The following is a 22,263-nucleotide window of genomic DNA, read 5'->3' as shown; positions in this document are numbered from 1 at the left end:
CAGGAGCCCGCCACCACGTCCAGTTATTTTTTGTATTTTTAGTAGAGACGGGGTTTCGCCATGTTAGCCAGGATGGTCTCGATCTCCTGACCTCTGATCCACCCGCCTCGGCCTCCCAAAGTGCTGGGATTACAGGCGTGAGCCACCATGCCTGGCCACAGATATTGCATTTTTTACAAACTGAAGGTTTGTGGCAACCCTGCATTGAGGAAGTCTATCAGTACCATTTTTCCAACGGCATGAGCTAATTTCACGTCTCTGTGTCACATTTTGGTAATTCTCACAATATTTCAAACTTTTAAAATTATTATTACATCTGTTATGGTGATCTGTGATTGGTGATCTTTAGTGTTACTATTATAATTGTTTTGGGGCGCCATGAATCACACACACATAAGATGGCAAATTTAATGGATAAATGTCATATGTATTCTGACTATTCTACCAATCAGCCATTCCCCTGTCTCTTTCCCTCTCTTTGGGTCTCTCTTTTCCCAACAGAATACTGAAATTAGGCCAATTAATAACCCTACAATGGCATGTAAGTGTTTGAGTGAATGAAAGAGTCACATCTCTCACTTTAAATCAAAAGCTAGAAATGACTATGCTTAGTGGGAAAGGCTTGTCAAACGCATAGATAGGCCAAAAGCTAGGCCTCTTATGCTAAATAAACACTTTGCCCAGTTGCAAATGCACAGGAAAAATTCTTGAAGAAAATTAAAAGTGCTACTCCAGTAAACACATGAATAATAAGAAAGTGAAACAGCCTTATTGCTGTTATAGAGAAAGTTTTAGTGGTCTAAATAGAAGATCAAACCAGCCCAGCATTCCTTTAAGCCAAAGCCTAAACCAGAGCAAGGCCCTAACTTTCTTCAATTCTATGAAGGCTGAGAGAAGTGAGGAAGCTGCAGAAGAAAACTTGCAAGTTAGCAGAGGTTGGTTCATGAAGTTGAGGGAAAGCTGCCATCTCTATAACATAAAAGTACAACATGGGCTGGGCAGATCACTTGAGATCAGGAGTTCAAGACCACCCTGACCAACATGGCAAAACCCCACCTCTACTAAAAATACAAAAAAAAAAAAAATTACCTGGGCGTGGCAGTGGGCGCCTGTAGTCCCAGCTACTTGGGAGGCTGAGGTGGAGGTTGCAGTGAGCCGAGATCGTGCCACTGTACTCCAGCCTAGGCTGGGCGACAGAGTGCGACTTTGTCTCAAAATAAAAATAAAAATAAAAATAAAAAAGTACAACGTGAGGCAGCAAATGCTGATGAAGAAGCTGCAATAAGTCACCCAGGAAGTCTAGCTCAGATAATTGATAAAGGTGGTTCCACTAAACAACAGATATTCAATGGAGACAAAACAGCCTTGTATTAAAAGAAGACTTTCATAGCTAGTAAAGAGAAGAAAAGCTGGTTTCAAGCTTCAAGGGACAGGCTGACTCTCTCATTAGAAGCTAATGCAGCTGGTGATTTTAAGTTGAAGCCAATGCTAATATACCATTCAGAAAACCTTAGGGCCCTTAAGAATGATGCTAAATCAGCCGGGCACGGTGGCTCACAACTGTAATCCCAGCACTCTGGGAGGCCTAGGCAGGTGGATCACAAGGTCAGGAGATCGAGACCATCCTGGCTAACATGGTGAAACCCCGTCTCTACTGAAAATACAAAAAGAAAATTAGCCAGGCTTGGTGGCAGGCACCTATAGTCCCAGCTACTCGGGAGGCTGAGGCAGGAGAATGGCATGAACCCAGGAGGCAGAGCTTGCAGTGAGCTGAGATCGAACCACTGCACTCCAGCATGGGTGACAGTGCGAGACTCCGTCTTAAAAAAAAAAAAAAAAAGGATGATGCTAAATCTACTCTACCTGTGCTCTAGAAAGCAAACAACAAAGCCTGTATTGCTGCACAACTGTTTTAAGAATGGTTTACTGAGTATTTTAAGTCCACTGTTGAGACTTACTATTAAAAAAAAAAGAGATTCCTTTCAAAATATTACTGCTCATTGACAATGCACCTGGTCAACCAAGAGCTAGATATACAAGAAGATTAACGTTGTTGTCATGCTTGCTAATACAATATCCATTCTGTAGCCCATTAACTCATGGAGTAATTTTGACACTGAATTCTTACTGTTCAAGAAATACGTTTCATAAAGCTATCGTTGCCACAAACAGTAATTCCTCTGATGGATCTGGGAAATCTAAACTGAAAGCCCTCTGGAGAGAATTTACCATTCCAGATGCCATCAAGAACATTTGTGAGTCATGGAAGGAAGTCAAAATATCAACAGTATCAGAAGTTTGAAAGAAGTTGACCCTAACCCTCATGGATGACTTCGAGGGATTCAAGACTTCAGCGGTAGAAGTAACTGCAGATGTGGAAGAAATAGCAAGAGAACTGGAATTACAAGTAAGGCATGGAAGACTTGAGAGAATTGCTGCAATCTCATGATAAAGTTTTAATGGATGAGGAGTTGCTTCTTATGAATGAGCAAAGAAAGTGGTTTCTTGAGATAGAGTCTACTCTTAGTGAAGATGTTGTGAACACTGTTGAGATGACAACAAAGATTTAGAACATTATATAAACTAAATTGATAAAGCATCAGCAGGGTTTTGAGAGGACTCCAAACTTTGAAAGGTCTACTGTGGATAAAATGGTATCAAACAGCATCGTATCCTACAGAGAAATCTCTCATGAATGGAGGAGTCAATTGATGCAGCAAATTTCACTGTTGTCTCATTTTAAGAAATTGCCACAGCCACCCAATCTTCAGCAACTGCCACCCTGATCAGTCAGCAGCCATCAACATTGAGGCAAGACTTTCCACCAGCAAAAGGATTACGACTTGCTAAATTTTTTTTAGCAATACAGTATTTTTAAATTAAGTTTACGTAGCTTGTTTAAGGCATGTTGCACCTTAATGGACCACAGTATAGTGTAAAGATAACTCTACAAGCACTGGGAAACCAAAAAATTCATGTGAATCATTTCATTGTGATATTTGCTTTATTGCAGTGGTCTGGAACCAAACCTGCAATATTTCTGTAAAGCTGTATTAAGCACAAAAAACAAATGTATTCTTATCATCACTAAGTATAGGCACAGGGTTGTTCTGTAGAGACATACGGATAGGCAATAAACAAGTGTCTACATTTTGGAAAGTCACTTTTAAACTCATAACCATATGCACAGTAAATTTAAGCAACCTTTTGCTCCAGCATAGCCAAAGATGTCATCACACACATCAAATAGACCTCTAGAGTTGAAAAATCTAGTTTTGTCAGTGGTGTTTTTAATATGCTCATGCAAAAACAGATTCTGAATTTAAAATTCAGTCTTTTATTTGTAGAATCCTAACCTACAAAAAATGTTGGTAATTCTGTAATTTTAAAAATCTATCTTTCAAGAAAGTTGCCCATGTAAAAGTTGAACAAAAGTACTTTTAAAAGAAATCCAAGTGGAAAAAGTAACCAAGTTAGAGTCCCAGGGCCCTCTCAGAGGGTAAGGGAATTCCCACAAAGAACCCCATACATTTGATAGTTACTCTTAAATTCTCTGCAAATATTACAAACTATGAAAGAACCCATTATCCTCCTCTGTAAACATGAACTACTACCTGTATTCCCCATTTTGGTTTATAACCTCATTATTCTCCTAGGAATCATCTTCAAACCCTCTGTTCTCATTCCCTATATCCAAGTCCTGTCAATGAAACCTGAGAATTGTCTCTTCTTAGATGTCTTCTCCAACGTCCCCATCTGGTTCAGGGCCTCATCACCACCTTACTGGACTATCTACTAAATAATTTCTCTGCCAATCTCTTCCCAATTGTCCAAATCACAACTAATTATCTTCATAAAAGATAAATCTGCTCAAAGCAACCAATCCTTTCACACTTTTCTTGGCTTAAAATTTCCTTCCTTCAGCTGCCCATAACCAGATGAAAATGAAAACCCCTTATTAGCTAGTCCTTCGCAATCTACTAGAACAATCTAACTAACTCTCCAGCCCCTTCTTCCACCCCAATTCCATTCTCTGTATACACCAGCAACTTCTAACATAGTCATTGCACAACATGCAGCTTAAATATCAACTACTGTGTGAAGCTCTCCCAACTGCCCCAGACAATTATCTTCCCTATCTTATACTTCCAACAGCGCTTTACTGTATCCACTTCAAAACTCAGCATTTTGAATTATAATTAACTGTTTTTTTCCCCTCCCCTGCCACACTCTGAGCTCTAAGGGACCACCATGCTTACACTTAAGAGGTTCAACAGTAAATGAGTAAATGAATCAATACCTGCTGCTGCAAAGCCTCTTGGTAAGACTGAAGTGACTGTTTGGAAGGTTTCGGTTTATCTTCAAAAATCAATCCTGAATTTATCACTTGATCACTTGTAATCTTCAGTTCATTCTGTCCAACCGTATTCCTACATCAAATACACAATAAATAATTTAAATCCATCAACGACAAAGCAAGAAGAAAATACAAGAGTTTTTTGAAATAGCATGGCATATAAATACATTTAAAAATACAAAAGGATATTTCTCTATAGGCCAAAGAGGAATCCTTAAGTAAGTGACCCCTTCCTTAGCTCCTTCCTGCCTTTGCTTTGACAATCCTTGCAACTTTCAAATTCACTGCATCTATTTCTTAACCTAGGTAATAGTTACACAGGAGTGAAAAAAGTTTGTGGTAATTCATTGAACAATACACATATGACTTAGGCGGCTTCCCGAACAAACAGAAATAATAACACAGCCAAAGTCCCTCAAGTAACACAATAATTAATGATTTATTTTTAAGTGATTTACTAATAAAATTACTTCTTAGCTATTTCAAGAATAAAACAGTGTAATTACAGGAAAAAGTCTGACTGTCTCAAATAAAATTAAAATTTTTGAAAAATTCACAAGGAAACATAAAAGAAAAAATGTTAAACATATTGTTGTTACATAAATCACAAGCAATAAAGTGCTGTTTTTTGTTTTTTTTTGGGACAGGGTCCTACTTCGTCACTCAGGCTGGAGTGCAGTGGCGCCATCATAGCTGACTGCAGCCTTGATCTCCTGGAATCAAGCGATCCTTCCACCTCAGCCTTTCAAGTAGCTGGGGGTATAGGTGCACATCACCATGCATGGCTCACTTTTTTTAGAGACGAAGTCTTTCTACGTTGCCCAGGCTGGTCTTGAACTTCTAAGCTCAAGTGATCTTCCGCCTTAGCCTCCCAAAGTGCTGGGATTACAGGCGTGAGTCACTGCACCCAGCCAACATAACACGTTTCAGTACAGGAATATACTGACTTTGAAGACAGTAAAACATTTTAGAAATCTAAATTATAAAAGATAAATTCAAATATTGATTTTATAATTTTTTGTTTTCTTTTGTTTTGAGACAGAGTTTCACTCTTGTCACCCAGGCTGGAGTGCGATGGTGCCATCTCCGCTGACTGCAACATCCGCCTCCCGGGTTTAAGCGATTTTCCTGCCTCAGCCTCCCGAGTAACTGGTACTACAAGCGCCTGCCACCACACCCGGCTAATTTTCGTATTTTTAGTAGAGACGGAGTTTCACCATGTTGGCCAGGCTGGTCTCTAACTCCTGGCCTCAAGTGATCCACCCACCTCGGCCTCCCAAAGTGCTGGGATTATAAGCATGAGCCACTGCGCCCAGCCTGATTTTATAATTTTAAAAAAGCTTTCTCTTCTGCAAAAATATCACTGCTTTAAAAAATGAGTTCCATTGTGTATTTACCTTTTCTAACTTATTTACAATCTTTTATTAGGATAAACAAGTATGTTTGTGTATACTGTCACATTGGATTATGAGTGGCTAAAAGGGAAGATGAGGTAAACTAGATCAAATGGCTCCTAACTGACTATATTTTTTCAGAGCAAGGGGGCTCTTTTTGTGTAAATGAATAAAGAAGGTTGAGAGGGTCTATGTGAATAAACTCATTCTCTCAAAATACACTGTTTATAAATTATATGGTGGACAGGTTCTCTCAATATCTATTTCACTCATGATCCCTCCCGTCTATATCACCCACATACTCACAGACCCAAATTCTTAACCTTTATCTATCAACTCCTCCCTGACTCCCCCAAAAAGGGGGTTTAAGGATTTATGTAGTCAGATCAGGATGAAAGGGAGGAAATGATTGGGGTATTAAGTATAGTCATCCCTTGGTATATCTGAGGGATTGTTTCCAGGACTCTCTGCCTATACCAAAATCAGAGTATACTCAAGTTCCAAAGTGAGCTCCATGGAACTCCCACATAAGAAAAGTAGGCCCTCCACATACATGGGTTTCACATCCCACAAATATTGTACTTTCTATTGCAGTTGGCTGAAAAAAATCCACATGTAGGTGGACTCATACAGTTTAAACCTGTGTTATCAAGTGTCAACTGTATACAATTAAATGATTTTTAGTAAATTTATAGAGTTGTGCAACCATCACCATAATCCAGTTTTAGAACATTTTTATAACCCAAAAATATCCTTCATACCCATATGCAATCAATCCCTACTCAACCCCCAGCCCCAGGTAATTATTAAGTAAGTAGCCTGCTTTCTGTTTCTATAGATTTGCACTTCCTGGACATTTTATATAAATGGGACCAATATAGTATGTATAGATTCATTTAGCATAACATTTACAAGGTTCATCCATATTATATCATATCAGTAGTTCATTACTTTTTATTGCTGAATAGTACTTCATTGCATGAATAGAACACATTTTGTTATCCATTCACTCACTGATGGACACTTGAATTGTTTCCACTTTTTGGCTGTTATCAAAAATGCAGCTATAAACATTCACATCCAAGTCTTTGCATCTACATGTATTTTTATTTCTTTTGATTACATGCCTAGGAATGGAATTGCAGTGTCATATTCTTTTGAAGGAACTGCCATTTCCTGCAACTGCTTTTTATATATTCATTTTGTAATCAGTAATTCTGTGAAAACTTTCATATTATTCCAATATTTTAACCATATATTATTTTGCTAATAACATCAGTTTTCTCTCTTCCTTTCTAATCCTTGTACCTATCTTCCTTCCTTTCTTTCTCTTATTTTTGGCCTTGCTGAAATTAAGCCCTGTGAAAGGAAGCAATGATAGAATCTCAAAAGGAATGTTTTAAATATATCATCATTAAATAAAATACAAGATGTAAGTTTTTCATGTTTATAGGCTCCCCTCTAACCTATTTTATTACATTTTTAATCACTAATGAAATTATTTTAATGCTTTTTCTCTGTCTACTGGGATATCATATAGCTTTCTTCTTTATTCTGTTAACATGGTAGATTACAGTAGTTGATTTTATAATCATATTGATTATATCTAACACCAATAGGCTCCAGTATTCAGACACTGTCCTAAACACTTTACATATTTTAACTATTCAATCATCAGAAAAACCCTGTGAGGTGATACCATTATTAACCCAATTAATGGACAAGGAATAGAAGTAAGAAATACACCTCAAGCTAATGAATGGTAAAAGCAGGATTCAAACCAAGGCAATCAGGCTACAAAGTCCATGCTCTTAACTGATATACTCTACTACATTTAATCATCCTATATTCGAGAGTAATTCTAATTCAAGATCAATAATCCTTTCTCTATACATTGAGGTTCAGTTTTAGGATCCTTGTGTCTGTGCTAATGAGTGTAACTAGCTTGTAATTTTCCATTTCATACTGGTCTTATTAGGTTTAAGTATCAAGATTATGAAAGTCTCATAATAGTAACCGGAGAGTTCCTTCACTCCACACTCTGTATTAGCCTGTTTAAGACTGAATCCGGCCAAGAAGCATTTTTTTTTTTTGAGATGGAGTCTCGCTCTAGTCGCTCAAGCTGGAGTTCAGTGGCATGATCTTGGCTCACTGCAACCTCCGCCTTTCAGGTTCAAGTGATTCTCCTGTCTCAGCCTCCCGACTAGCTAGAACTACAGGCATGTGCCACCACGCCCAGCTAATTTTTGTATTTTTAGTAGAGATGGGGTTTCACCATGTTGACGAGGCTGATCTTGAACTCCTGACCTCAGGTGATCCACCCGCCTCGGCCTCCCAAAGTGCTGGGATTACAAGTGTGAGCCACTGCACCCGGCCAACAAATTCTTAACTTATTCCATCACCAAAGCTGAAAAAGATCAGACAGTTAATAAAACAATTTCCCAATTCTATTTTGGTTCTTCTTTTTTGAATTTTTTCCTCTATTACTGTAGTAAGTTGTACCTTTTGTTACTATACTTTTAGTGGTTACCCTAGAAATATAACACACCCATCCTTATGAAAGACTAAAGCTAACCAAAATCTTTACCATCCTCTCAAATGATACAAAGATTAAAGCGTGCTAAATTAATAAAGTCAATGGAAAGAAGATAGATTGTGTGTACATCAAAATAGTTAACAGAGTCACAGGTTCCTTCCACCTCTCATGCTAAAATGCTTGGAAACAAACAGAAATATTTGAAAGTCATTGGTTTGTAAGATAATTCAGCTGGTCACTCAGTTATCTAACTTCTATAACAAGTTTACACTTTTTAATGTGGCCTTCAGAAAAATTTAACAGAGAAGAACTTAAAAACAACTATACTGAGGATGGGAATTAGGATTAACTATAAATGGGCACGAAGGATCTTATTGGAGGGATGAAAATGTTCTAAAACTGATTTATAGAAAGCACTTCTAGAATGGCAGAATAAGAACTTTAAGAAAACCTGCTACTCCATTAAAGCAATGAGAACATGAGTCAAAATTGTCAAAACCAACTTTTTAATAATTCTGGTGCCATGTACTGAATTGTGTTCTTACATCAAAGCCCTGTGTACTATTCTGATGGTATTTGGAGCTGGGGACTATGAGAGGTAATTAGGTTTAGATAAGATCAGGAGGGTACAGTCCTCGTGATGAGATTAAGTGTACTTAAGAAAAAATTGGGAGGCGTGAAATTGAGTGGGGGAAAGACCAGAGACCTTGCTCTCTCTACCACGTGAGGATACAATGACAAAGCCAGGAAAAGGGCTCTCACCAGGAACCAAATCTGCTGACACCTTTATCCTGGACTTCTATGTCTCCAAAACCAAGAAAAAATGTCTGTCGTTTAAGCCACCCAGTCTATAATATTTTGTTATAGCAGCTTGAGCTAAGTAATTTGGAAATTCATGGAAGGCTTGGAACAATCCCAGGAGAGTTTTTGTTTTTTTGTTAAGGTTGATTTTCAGTAAGAAAAGCAAACTTTGTGGCATTTGAACTTGCCCTTTACCTTTCAATTTCTCCTTAGCTCTATCATAAACTTAAAATCCAAACGCTGCCCAAAGACAGTTGCTGTGAAAACCAGTAATCTAGTATCCACTGGACAGGTAGAACAGGTCTGGAATTCCCCAAAAATCCAATCTCTAGAAAAATCTCACTTTTGACCCGTCTGGCAGCTCCCAGGAAAAGCCCCATTCACAGAGCCTATCTTTATTTTGCCAGACTCAGAGCTCACTATCCTGGGGTTTTATAGAAAACAATCAGCAGTAATTACTTAACATCATAGCTATCTAAAACAGTGATACCAGCCAGGGCAAGCAAAAGGCTGACCAATAAAATTAAAATAAAAATCTGGGAAATAACACGCCCATGGGTCTTGAAAAGCTCCAACATATTCCTGAGAATTTAGAAAGCCACATGCATGTGCAATTATATGGATGCCTGAGGAAGCTCTGAGAACACCTCTCATTTCTGGCTGGCACTGAGGCCCTGTGCAAGTGGGATGTGAAAGCTAAAACAAAAATGTAAATTGCCAGGGTACTGAAGGCATGCCCCAGCACACACATACAGAACCAGTTGGCATAGGCTGGGAGGTTTATTGGGTCAAAGCTTTTAAAGAAATCTCAGTCTAATCATGAACTATTAAGCTATCCTAACAGAGACTTCAGTGGCCACATATGACAAAGAATACAGACTTTACAAAGGGTACTTACAAAACAGCAACAACAACAAAATACAAACAACAACAACAAAATACAAACAACAACAACAAACCACAAGGAGGAGAAGAATCTAATTTCCACAGCTGCCACATTATGTTTCCTAAATGTTCAGTTTTCAAAAAAAAAATTATGACACTTGCAAAGAAATAGAGAATTATTTTTTTTTTTTTTTTTTTTTTTTTTTTTTTTTTTTAGAAGCAGATACACAAAAACTTTTATTAAGTGGAAGTTAGACTTACTTCATGGTAATTAACCAGTTACGAGCGCATTTAAATTCATGTGTGTGGACACTGTAGAAGTCAAAATGGTCTTTTGAAAGTCCGGTGTTCTGGCTCTGTTTGTGCCAGTGCAACCCCAGGTAGAACCATCCACAAAGTAAGTACAGATCAACGAAGATATCAGACTATATTGGCAACACCATATTCATTGTTACAAGCATTACAGAACAGAAAAGTCCAAGGACCAGAAAACGATTACTAAAGTGGTTCTGACTACAAGCCTTTTCTTCTACTTAAATGCTTCCAGAGGACCAGTGTAGCAAATCCTTAACTCTGGGGGGACAGAGCCACTTCCGCATTTTACACTTAAACGGGCCACAGAAACTGTAAACATTTGGTGGTCTCTTGATGCCCATTTCAAGTAGATGCCAGCTGTCCCCTTGGGAAAGTGCATGTTCTGATACACATTTCTGAATACCTATCTGACTGTAAATACAGCCTGTGGAGGTTCAGGTTGACAAACCTTTTACCTGACTCTTCCGCAGCCATGCTCCTTGCCAGCTTCTGGCACATTGTACATAGATTTGTTGAATGTTTAAATGATGTTGTTTTTCTAAATGCTGTTCTCTAAAACAATTTTTTGAATTTCTTTTGCTTTCCATTGTTTTGGACTTTGTGTGTTCGTTTAAAAAAAAATATTTCCTAAATATTTAACACCAGGAAAAATATTTTTAAATAAACTGGTGCTAATTGAAACAGAAGGAAATTTTCAGATCGAAGATGTACAATGTTAAATGTTCATACCAGAAATAGAGAATTATAAGCCACACATACGGGGAAAAAAGAAGTCAACAGAAAATTTCAGAGGAATCTCATGCCTTGTATTTAATCAACAAAGATTTTTATTCAGTTATCAGAAATATGTTGAAAGAACTAAAAAATATATATCTAAAGAAATAAAGTGGCTGGGCACAGTGGCTCAAGCCTATAATCCCAGCACTTTGAGAGGCGGGCAGATCACCTGAGGTCAGGAGTTGGAGACCAGCCTGACCAACATAGCAAAACCCCGTCTCTAGTAAAAATACAAAATTAACCAGGCATGGTAGCGCATGCCTGTAATCCTAGCTACTCAGGATGCTGAGGCAGGACAATCAATTGAACCTGGGAGGCAGAGGTTGTAGTGAGCCGAGATCAGGCCACTGCACTCTAGCCTGGGCAACAAGAGTGAAACTCCATCTCAAAAAAAGAATTAAATTGTGAAAACAATGTTTATCAAATAAAATTAACAACAAAGAGATAGAAATTACTTTAAAAAGAACCAAATAAAAATGAGAGCTGAAAAATATAACTGAAAAGAAAAGGGAGCCAAGAGCACATTCGAGCAGGCAGAAGAAACAATCAATGAACTTGAAGACAGGTCAATTGAGATTACCCAGTCTAGAACAGAAAGAAAAAGACTGAAGAAAAATGAACGAAGCTTCAGAGATCCTGTAAAACACCATAATGTGTACCAATGGGGGTCTCAGGAAGAGAAGACACAGAGAAAGGGACACAAAGAATATTGGAAAAAATAATGGGCAAAAATTTCCCAAATTTGATGAAAAATATTAATCTACAGATCCAATAAGCTCATCAAACTCCAAGTAAGAAAAACTCAAAGGGATCCACACTTATACAGCCAAACAGCTGAAAGATAAAGACAAAGAGAAATCCTGAAAGCAAGAGAATAAGCATTCATCACACACAAGGGATCCTCAGTAAGATTAACAGCTTATCAGAAACCATAAACGCTAGGGGATGCCATATTGTGTTAAAAGATAAAGAATGCCAACCAATACAATTCCATACCATCAAAATTATCCTTCAAAAATGAAAGCTAAATTAAGACATTATTAAATACAATTCAGAGAAGTCATCACTAAGAGACCTGTTCTATAAGAAACACTGAAGGGAGTCCTTCAGCTTGAAATGAAAGAACACTTGACAGCAATTGAAGTAAGCACAAACAAAGAGCGCCAGTAAAGATAATTACATGGGCAAATATAAAAGATATTACAAATGTAAAGACGTTTGTAACTTTATTCTTCTCTATTTGATTTAAAAGACAACTATGGATGGGCACAATGGCTCACATCTATAATCCCAGCACTTTGGGAGACCAAGGTGGTTTGAGGCCAGGAGTTCATGACCAGCCTGGGATACACAGAGAGACGTCTATCTCTACAAAAAATTTAAAAAATAAAAAATTAGCTAGGCGTAGTGGGAGTAGTAGCTACTTGGGAGCCTGAGGTGGGAGGATCCCTTAAATCCAGGAGTTTGACACTGCAGTGAGCTATGATCATATCACTGCACTGCAGCCTGAGTGACAGAGTGAGACCCTATCTCCAAAACAAAACAAAAAAAAATTTTTTCTTAATTAGCTAAGCATTGGTGGTATGCACCTGTAGTCTCAGCTACTCAAGAGGCTAAGGCGGGAAGATTGTTTGAGCCCAGGAGTTCAAGGTTGCAATGAGCCATGATCATGACACTGCACTCCAACCTGTGCAACAGAGTAAGACCGTGTCTCAAAAAATAAATTTATAAATAAATAAAAGACAACTGCATAAGGCAATAATTATAAAACTGTGCTGAGAGACTTAAATGTATAATAGTGTGATTTGTATGACAATAATAGCATCAAGTAGAGGAAAAGGAATGACCTTATATTAGAGAAAAGGTTTGTGTACCATTGAAATTAAGTTGCCCTTAATCTAAACTCATTTATTTTAAATTAAGATATTAATTTTAATCTGTAGGGAAACCACAAAACAACTCAAAATTATGCAAAAAGCAACAAAAAAATCAAAATTGAATGCTATTAAATATTTAACATAAAAGAAACTAATAGGCCGGGCGCGGTGGCTTATGCCTATAATCCCAGCACTTTGGGAGGCCAAGGCAGGTGGATCATGAGGTCAGGAGATCGAGACCATCCTGGCTAACGCGGTGAAACCCCATCTCTACTAAAAATACAAAAAATTAGCCAGGTGTGGTGGCGGGCGCCTGTAGTCCCAGCTACTCGGGAGGCTGAGGCAGGAGAATGGCATGAACCCAGAAGGTGGGGCTTGCAGTGAGCTGAGATCGCACCACTGCACTCCAGCCTGGGCGACAGCGAGACTGCGTCTAAAAAAAAAAAGAGCCTGGCCGCGGTGGCTCATGCCTGTAATCCCAGCACTTTGTGGGGCTGGGATCACTTGAGCCAGAAGTTTGAAACCAGCCTGGGAAACATGGCAAAACCTTGTCTCTACAAAAAATACAAATATTTAGCCAGGCGTGGTGGCATGTGCCTGTAGTTCCAGCTCCTTGGGAGACTGGAGTGGAAGGATTGCTTGAGCCCAGGAGTTTGAGACTGCAGTGAGCTCTGTGATCACACCACTGCACTCCAGCCTGGGCAAGAGAATGAGACCCTATCTCTTAAAAAAAAAAAAAGGAAGAAGAAAAAGAAGGTAATAAAGGAGGATTAGAGGAATAAAAAGACATAAGACATATAGAAAAAAATTGGAAAATGGCAAACATAAAAACCAGGAAGTAACTGCATTCTGTCTACATAGAGACATCTTTTAGATTCAAAGACAAATAAATTGAGAGTAAATACGAAAAATCATACACCATGCAAACAGTACTAAAAGAAAACCAGAACAGCAACATTTATATTAGAACTAAAAGTACTTTATGACAAAAACTGTTAGCAGGGACACAGAAGAATCTCTGACACTAATAAAAGGGTCAAATCTTCAGTAAGACACAATTATAAATATATGCATATAAAGAGAGACCTAAGAAACGAAACAAAAACTGACAGAATTGAAGAGAATAATACACAAGTCAAGAATAATAGTTGGAGTCCGGGTGTGGTGGCTCATGGCTGTATTCCTCGTACTTTGGGAGGCTGAGGCAAGAGGATCGCTTGAGGCCAGGAGTTCAAGATCACACTGGGCAACACAGGGAGACCCTGTTTCCACAAAAAATAAACAAATCAGTCAGGCGCAGTGGCACACGGCTGTAGTCCTAGCTGCTCAGGAGGCTGGGGTAGGAGGATTGCTTGAGCCCAGGAGGTTGAGGCTACAGCAAACTATGGTCTCACAACTGTATTCCAGCTTGGGTGACAGAGCAAGACTGTATATCAGAACACACACACACACACACACACACACACACACACAGAGCAAGACTGTATATCAGAACACACACACACACACACACAAAGTAACAGTTGGAGATTAAATACTTCACTTCTAATAACAGAACAACTACACAGAAGATCAACAAGGAAATAAAAGAAATAACACTATAAGCCAACTAGATCTAAGAGACACTTATAGAATAATACACTCACCAACAGGACAATACACATTCTTCTCAAATGCATGTGGAACATTCTGCAGGACAGACCATGTTAGGTCTTAAAATAAGCCTCAATAAATTAAAAAGGACTGACTGAAATCATACAAAGTTTGTTCTCCAACTGCAATGTAATTATATTAGACATGAGTAACAGAAGGATATTTGGGAAATTCACAATTATGTGGAAATTAAACAACACATTTCAAAATAACCAACAGGTTGATGAAGAAATTTTAAAAAGCTGGAAAATATTTTGAGAGCAATGAAAGTGAAAAGACAACATACCAAAACTTAAAGGATGTAGCTAAAACAGTACTAAGAGGAAAGCTTATAGTTGTAAGTATATATACCAAACAACGAGAAAGATACCAAATCAAGAATCTAGATTTTCATCTCTAGAAACCAGAAAAATGAGAGCAAACGGAACCCAAAGTAAGTAGAAGGGAGGAAATTTAAAAGATTACAGCAGAAATCAATGAAATGGAAACTAGAATAACAACAGAAAAAAAAAAATCAACCAAACCAATAGTTTGTTATTTGAAAAGATCAACAAGATTGACAAATGCTTAGCTACACTGACCAACAAGAAGGCTCTGAATCTTCTATTAAAAAAAAGGAATTCTGCAATGGGAAGAATGAGGTCAGAAAAATAAATAAATAAATAAATAAATAAATAAATAAATAAATAATAAAATATAATCAGAAATTCACAAAGGGACATCACTATTAATCTTTTAAAAATAAGAAAGGACTGTAAGGGAATATTATCAACAATTATATGCCAACAAATTGGACAACCTAGATGAGATGGACAAATTCCTAGAAATAAAAACCTATCAAGACTAAATCATGAAGAAAAAGAAAATCTGAATAGACCTATATAGCTAGTTACTAAAGAGACTGAATCTGTAATCAATAATCACCCAACAAAGAAAAGCCCTGTACCTTATGGTTTCACTGGTGAATTCTATCAAACATTTAAAGAAGAACTAATATAAATCCTTCTCAAACTTTTTCAAAAAGTTCAAGAGGAGGGAACACTTCCTAATTCCTTCTATAAGCCCAGCATTATGCTTATACCAAAGCCAGACAGTATAAGGAAACTACAACAAGATTACATATGAACACTGATGCAAAATTCCTTAACAAAATACTAGCAAACCAAATCCAGCAGCATATTAAAATGATTATACACCATGACTAAGTGGAATTTATCCCTGGAAAACAAGGATGGTTATGGTTAAACATAAAAAAATCAATCAATATACCACATTAAAAGAATAAAGGGGGAAAAAAAAACATGATCATCTCAATACAGAAAAAGCATCTGACAAAATTTAACACTTGCATCATTAAAACTCAACAAACTAGGAATAGAATGAAATTACCTCAACATAATAAAAGCTATATATATATATATGAAAAACCCACAGCAAACATCATACACAACAGTGAAAGACTGAAAGCTTTTCCCCTAAGATCAGGAACAAGGCAGGGATGCCCGCTTTAGCCATTTCTATTAAACATAGTACTGGAAGCTCTAGTCAGGGTAATTAAGAAAGTAATTAAGAAAAAAAATAAGGGGCCAGGTGTGGTGGCTCACACCTGTAATCCCAGGACTTTGGGAGGTTGAGGCAGGCAGATCACAAGGTCAGGAGTTCGAGACCAGCCTGGCCAACATGGTGAAACCCCATCTCTACTAAAGATACAAAAACTTAGCCGGGCATAGTGGTGCACGCCTTTAATCCCAGTTTCTCAGGAGGCTGAGCCAGGAGAATCACTTGAACCCAGGAGGCGGAGGTTGCAGTGAGCCAAGATCGCAACATTGCACTCCAGCCTGGGTGACAGGGTGAGACTCTGTCTCAAAAAAAAAAAGAAAGGAAGAAAAATAAATAAAAAGTATCCAAATCAGAAAGAAAAAGTAAAATTATCTCTGTTCACAGATGTTACCATCTTATTTGCAGAAAATCCTAGATTCTACAACAAAACTATTAAAATAAATGAATTCAGTAAAGTAACAGGATACAAATCAATACCCAAAAATCAGCTGCATTTCTATACACTAACAATGAACAATCTGAAAAGAAAATTATGAAAGGAATTCCATTTATGAAAGCATCCAAAAGAATAAAATACTTAAGAATTAACTAAAGAAGTGAAAGACCTATACCTATACAATGAAAACTATGAAATATTGCTGAAAGAAATTTTAAAAGACATAAATAAAGGGACATATATCTTATGTTCATGGATCAGAAGACATGACACTGTTAAAATGTCAAAACTACCCAAAGATTCAATACACTCACTACTCACTACCAAAATCACAATGACTTTTTTGCAGAAATAGAAAAACTCATCCTATAATTCAAATGGAATCTCCAGGGATCCAAAATAGCCAAAACAATATTGAAAAAGAACAAAGCTGGAGCGCTCACATTTTCTGATTTCAAAACATTCAAAGCAACAGTAATCAAAACACTAAGGTACTGGGATAAAGGAAGACATACACACCAAGGGAAAAGGGTAAATAGCCCAAAAATAAACCCTCGTATATTTGGTCAAATGATTTTCAACAACAATGCCAATATCTCTCAATGCAGAAAGGATACTCTTTCCAACAAATGGAGCTAAGAAAACTGAATATCCACATACAAAATAACGAAGACAAACCCTTATGCAATACCATAAAAAAAATTAACTCAAAATGACTCAAACAGCTCAACATAAGACCTAAAATTATAAAACTCTCACAAGAAAACATAGGGCAAAAGCTTCAGGATGTTGGATTTGGCAATGATTTCTCAGACATGACACCAAAGGCACAGGCAACAATAATAAAAATAGACAAATTGGACTTTATGAAAATTTAAGAATTTTGTGCATCAAAAGGCAGTATCAAGACAGAATGGGAGCAAATATTTCCAAATCAAATACTTGATACAGAATTAATAACCAGGGTATATGGAGGACTCTGGAAACTCAACAACAAAAACAAACAACCTAATTCAAAAATGGGCAAAGTACTTGGAAAGACATTTCTCCAAAGATTATATACAAATGGCCAAGAAGCATATGAAAAGATGCTCAACCTCACTAATAATTAGGGAAATGCAAATTAAAACTACAATGAAATACCATCTTATACTCATCAGAATGGTTACTATAAAAAAAAGAAAAAGAAAATAAGTATTGGCAAAGACGAGGAGAAATTGGAACTCTTGTGCCCTATTGGTGAGAATATAAAAAAGTATAGCAGTTGTGGAAAACAGTGTGGCAGTTCTTCAAAAAATTAAACATAGAATTACCATATGACCCAGCAATTCCAGCTCTGGGTACAGACCCAAAAAAATTGAAAACAAGGTTTCAAAGAGATATTTGTAAACTCATGTTCACAGCAGCATTATTCACAAATAGCCAAAATGTGGAAGCAATCCAAAGTGTCCACTAAGGGATAAATGGATAGATTTTAGATAAGCAAAATGTTGTATACAATTACAATGGATTATAATTCAGCCTTAAAAAGGAAAGAAACTCTGAAATACGCTAAAAGACGGATGAACCTTGAGGACATTATGCAAAGTGAAATAAGCCAGTCAAAAAAAAAATAAACATTGTATGACTCTATTCATATGAGGTACATGGAGTAGTCAAAATCAGAGACATAGAATGGTGGTTGCCAGAGAATGGAGGTAGGGGAATGGGGAGGTAAACCATTATTATTTAATGGGTATAGAGTTTCAGTTTACAAGATGAAAAGAGTTCTGAAGATGGATTGTGGTGATGGTTGCACATTATGAAAATATTAAATACCACTAAATAGTATACTTTAAAATGTTAGGATGGTGGCTTTTAGGTTATGTGTATCTTTACAAAATAAAAGTGGGGAAAAAATTACTAATAACTTACACAACAGGTTGTGCTAGTTGGTGGGTGACAGGAGCACTAACATAAGCTGCAGGCTGTACGCCCATCATTCCTGAACCATCTTAAAGAAAAAACAAAAAAAAACGTTTATTTAGAATAATCATTTAATAATATTTTATTTATTCCTCCAGAAAAAGGTACATAATCAAAATGTTACGTAGAGAAAACCATCAATATTTCCTTCTGGGCTAGAAGTTAGCAAAGAACAACATAAGAAAACACAATCGTTATTTCTTAAACCAAGATGAAAAGGAAATAACTATAAAATATAACTGGGCTTTAAAATAGGGCATTTATTAAGTCAATATATAACATCTGAATTAAGCAAAGTTGTGCTTTTCTCATTTAGATATTTTTTGTTTACACAAAAAAACAATCTTCCTTATTGAGCCAAGCGGGGAGAAAATGCATACCCTATAGATAACTTACAATAAGCAAGACTGGGATCCAAAGTATTCCTGGCCCCATAAAAATAGTATGCATCATCATAAGGAGTTCGATAGTTAGTAGCCAAAGGTGGTAGTAGGGGAGGTGGAGGCAGAGGTGCAATCCTGTATGAAAAGAAAAATGAAAAATTCCTCTCATATTTCATTGCAATTTTGTAAAAAATCAAGATATTACTCTTTTGCAAAAACAGTACTGAAAATCCTATCACTACTTTAGAAAAAGTCACCATCTTGCTCCAATCATTCATCAAAAATTATGACTCAAAAAGCAAATACTATTACATAGGATTTCACAGTTTCAGGTACATTTATGTAAGATAAAAACCTGGGTTAATATTCAATCAATTAATATCCAATAGGCACTATGTGCCAGTATCAAATAAAGACAGACATGGTCCCTGTCCCTCAGGAGTAACATGAAAATAAACAACTGCAGTCAAGTACAAGCAAATTAAATAATTAATAATAGTACAAGCAAATTAAATTAAATAGTAATATAGCCCAAAAAATGCAGATTGCTATAGGTACAGGAGCAGGGACATTTAAATCACATGAGGGAGAGAAAGAAAGCACATGTAAGGCTTTCCAGAAGAGGCAACGCTTAAGCCATGCTACTGGAGTGAGCTTGTGTGTGTTAGAGGAAGGACAATCCAGAAAGAGAAGGCAAAGAGTTACAAAACAGTGTGAGTACAAATGGTTCAGTCTGACTGAGGAAACGAGTGTATTTCTTAATAGTAAAATAAAAGCAACTTAAATACCAACAGTAAAGTATTGACATAATCTTTAGTATTTCGTAAATTTAAAACTTCTAAAAACCTCTACATTAGCACTTCATTACTGATTAGGAAATATCTCTGTATTGCTACCAATGCAATATTTTTCAGTAGTAAAAATGGCAAAGGCAAATTCCTTTAAATGAATAGAAAGAGATGGCAGCATTCTAGGATGTTCTCACTGTTGTATGTATCTTAACAGGTTCTCCCTTGTCATATACTTTAAAATAATTCCAAAGAACTAAGAAGGCACTGAAGTTCTCTTCAGTAGGGAATATCTTTCACATTTACTAGCCACTCAATGTGTCTAACCCTTATACCATCCTCACAACAAAGATACATCAACAAAAATGTCAAATAACTGTTATGAAAGGGAGCTGTAATTATCATAAAATCAAATTTTATAGAGATTTATACAAGCTAATCCTCACAACCCTATAATTGTAAACATGAAAAAAATATAATACTACTCCACTTTTACAAATGAGAAAATTGAAGTTCAACAAAGGTGTGGTTTGCCCAAAATCCAGATAGGAAAGCCAACCATTTCAATCCCTAATTCAATGCTGAGACCACCATAAAATGCTCTGTTAATTCCAATCCCTCCTATTCTTGAGTCAGGAAGCCATCAGATGAAAAACACAAAGACCCTGATAAGTACAGTAAACACACTTCTACAGTTGGTTAGTAACTAAAAGACCAACTTCTACTGAAATAATATAGTCCAGAAAATATCAATGTTCAAAAAAGTTAAGAAAAACACCTCTAAATTTAAATATATTTTATAATTAATACACTAACAGTGAACAAAAAATAAGCCCAGGCCCTACAAAGAAGAAAGTATAGCCCAGAAAATATCAGTGTTAACAACAGGATTTTCTTTATGTATACTCTATTATAGTGTGATGCCTTTCACCTATAGAAATCAAATCTTTACCCCAATACCTAAATTACAGGTTTTATAATCTCAACACTTTTTATTTCAGGCATTTGAGTTACACAGCCCATAAGTAATCACAGAGAATGAGCTGAAGGAAACAGAAGCTAAAATAAAATTATACGTGTAAAAGAGCCACATTAGAAACTTTTTCTGCACAAACTGAAGAATTCAATGTTTGCCAAGTGGAAAGAACAAAATTGAAAAAAATGTACAACTTTTATATGTTAAAAGATATCAAAAACAGGCATCTCAAAATACAACCCAAAACTAAATAAATACTAAAATGTACTTAGTAATTCATTCTAAAGATACAAAATCATCTTTAAACAATAAAAAGTTTTAAGAATTTCCCTTTTTTTATAATAGCAGAGAAAAAAATTTCAAGAGAACTTATTTCACAAAACTGTTAACTGTACAAAATCTCTGAAGAATAACGTCATCCGCTTCAGCATATCATTCTAAACATAAAATATAGCAATACCTTACCTAATTCCCAAACACAAAACATTTAAACAAGCACCTGGGAGACACCATTTCACCAAGGGCGCTGCTGAGTCCACTGCGCAAATCTTCATTTTGAGAAGGAACGGAATGAACTGATGGGATGGGTGGGACAGATGGGGCAGATAAAGGAGGGAGAGGTGTCTGGAAAGCTATTCTGGGTCTTTCAGGTGGTATCATCTCTTCAAAGTGTCTTGGTGCCACACTAAACTGCTTTAGTCTATCAGGCTAAAATAAAGAAAAAAAATCTGTTTGTTACATATAATCATAAGTTTAAAGGTGGAAGGGACCTCAAAAGACCTCCTATCCCAGCAGGCACTTAAGACAGTCACAGAATAACAGAATTTTACAGCTATAAAAGACTCTGAATATCTATTTTTATTTATTTATTTATTGAATAACAGAATTTTACAGCTATAAAAGACTGAATATCTATCTATCTATCTGATTTATTGATTTATTTATTTTTGAGACAGAGTCTCACTGTGTCGCCCAGGCTGGAATGCAGTGGCACGATCTCAGGTCACAGCAACTACCACTTGCCGAATTCAAGCAATTCTCCTGCCTCAGCCTCAGAGTAGCTGGGGTTACAGGCACCTGCCACCACGCGCAGCTAATTTTTGTAGAGAAGGGGGTTTCGCCACATTGGCAAGGCTGGTCTCGAACTCCTGGCCTCAAGTGATCCGCCCACCTCGGCCTCCCAGAGTGCTGGAATTACAGGTGTGAGCTTCTGTGCCCAGCCAGACTCTGAATATCTAATGCTTACTTTATAAATGGGTAATTGAGGCTCTCTGGGAAGTAATATATCACCTAAGGTCTCACTATTAGTAAATAATTAAGCAAAGACTAGAGTCAGATATTAATTTTAAATATACCTGTAGTATTCTTTCTATGTACTAGGACACTGTGCTACTTCTCTAATTGCCATTTCTGCTATCTAAGTATTCTGTAAAACAGGGTCAGCAAATGCTTTCTGTAAAGGGCTAGACAGTAAATAGATTAAGATTTGCAAGACTACATAGTCTCTTCATAACGAGCAGACTCAGCCATAGTGCTAAAGCAGCCACAAACAGTATGTGA

The 22,263-nt window shown here is 36.8% G+C and overlaps 1 protein-coding gene across 27 annotated transcripts in view; it reads right to left on the bottom strand.

Moving 5' to 3' along the window:
* CSPP1 (centrosome and spindle pole associated protein 1) overlaps positions 1 to 22,263 on the bottom strand; it is a 136,407-nt gene that overhangs the window by 60,238 nt on the left and 53,906 nt on the right. For 21 of the 27 annotated variants that reach the window (XM_054561700.2, XM_054561698.2, XM_054561702.2 and 18 more), the window contains 4 exons: positions 21,203 to 21,411; positions 18,953 to 19,074; positions 18,506 to 18,584; positions 4,301 to 4,430 (listed from right to left, as the gene is read on the bottom strand). In XM_054561700.2, coding sequence (XP_054417675.1) covers positions 4,301 to 4,430; positions 18,506 to 18,584; positions 18,953 to 19,074; positions 21,203 to 21,411 — 540 coding nt within the window. The remainder of the gene's footprint in view (positions 1 to 4,300; positions 4,431 to 18,505; positions 18,585 to 18,952; positions 19,075 to 21,202; positions 21,412 to 22,263) is intronic. The other 6 variants (XM_054561703.2, XM_054561705.2, XM_054561706.2 and 3 more) reach the window with 1 other exon arrangement.

The sequence above is a fragment of the Pongo abelii genome, chromosome 7 (genome assembly GCF_028885655.2).
Source record: "Pongo abelii isolate AG06213 chromosome 7, NHGRI_mPonAbe1-v2.0_pri, whole genome shotgun sequence".
NCBI lineage: Eukaryota > Metazoa > Chordata > Mammalia > Primates > Hominidae > Pongo > Pongo abelii.
This window is presented reverse-complemented; position numbering and strand designations above follow the sequence as displayed.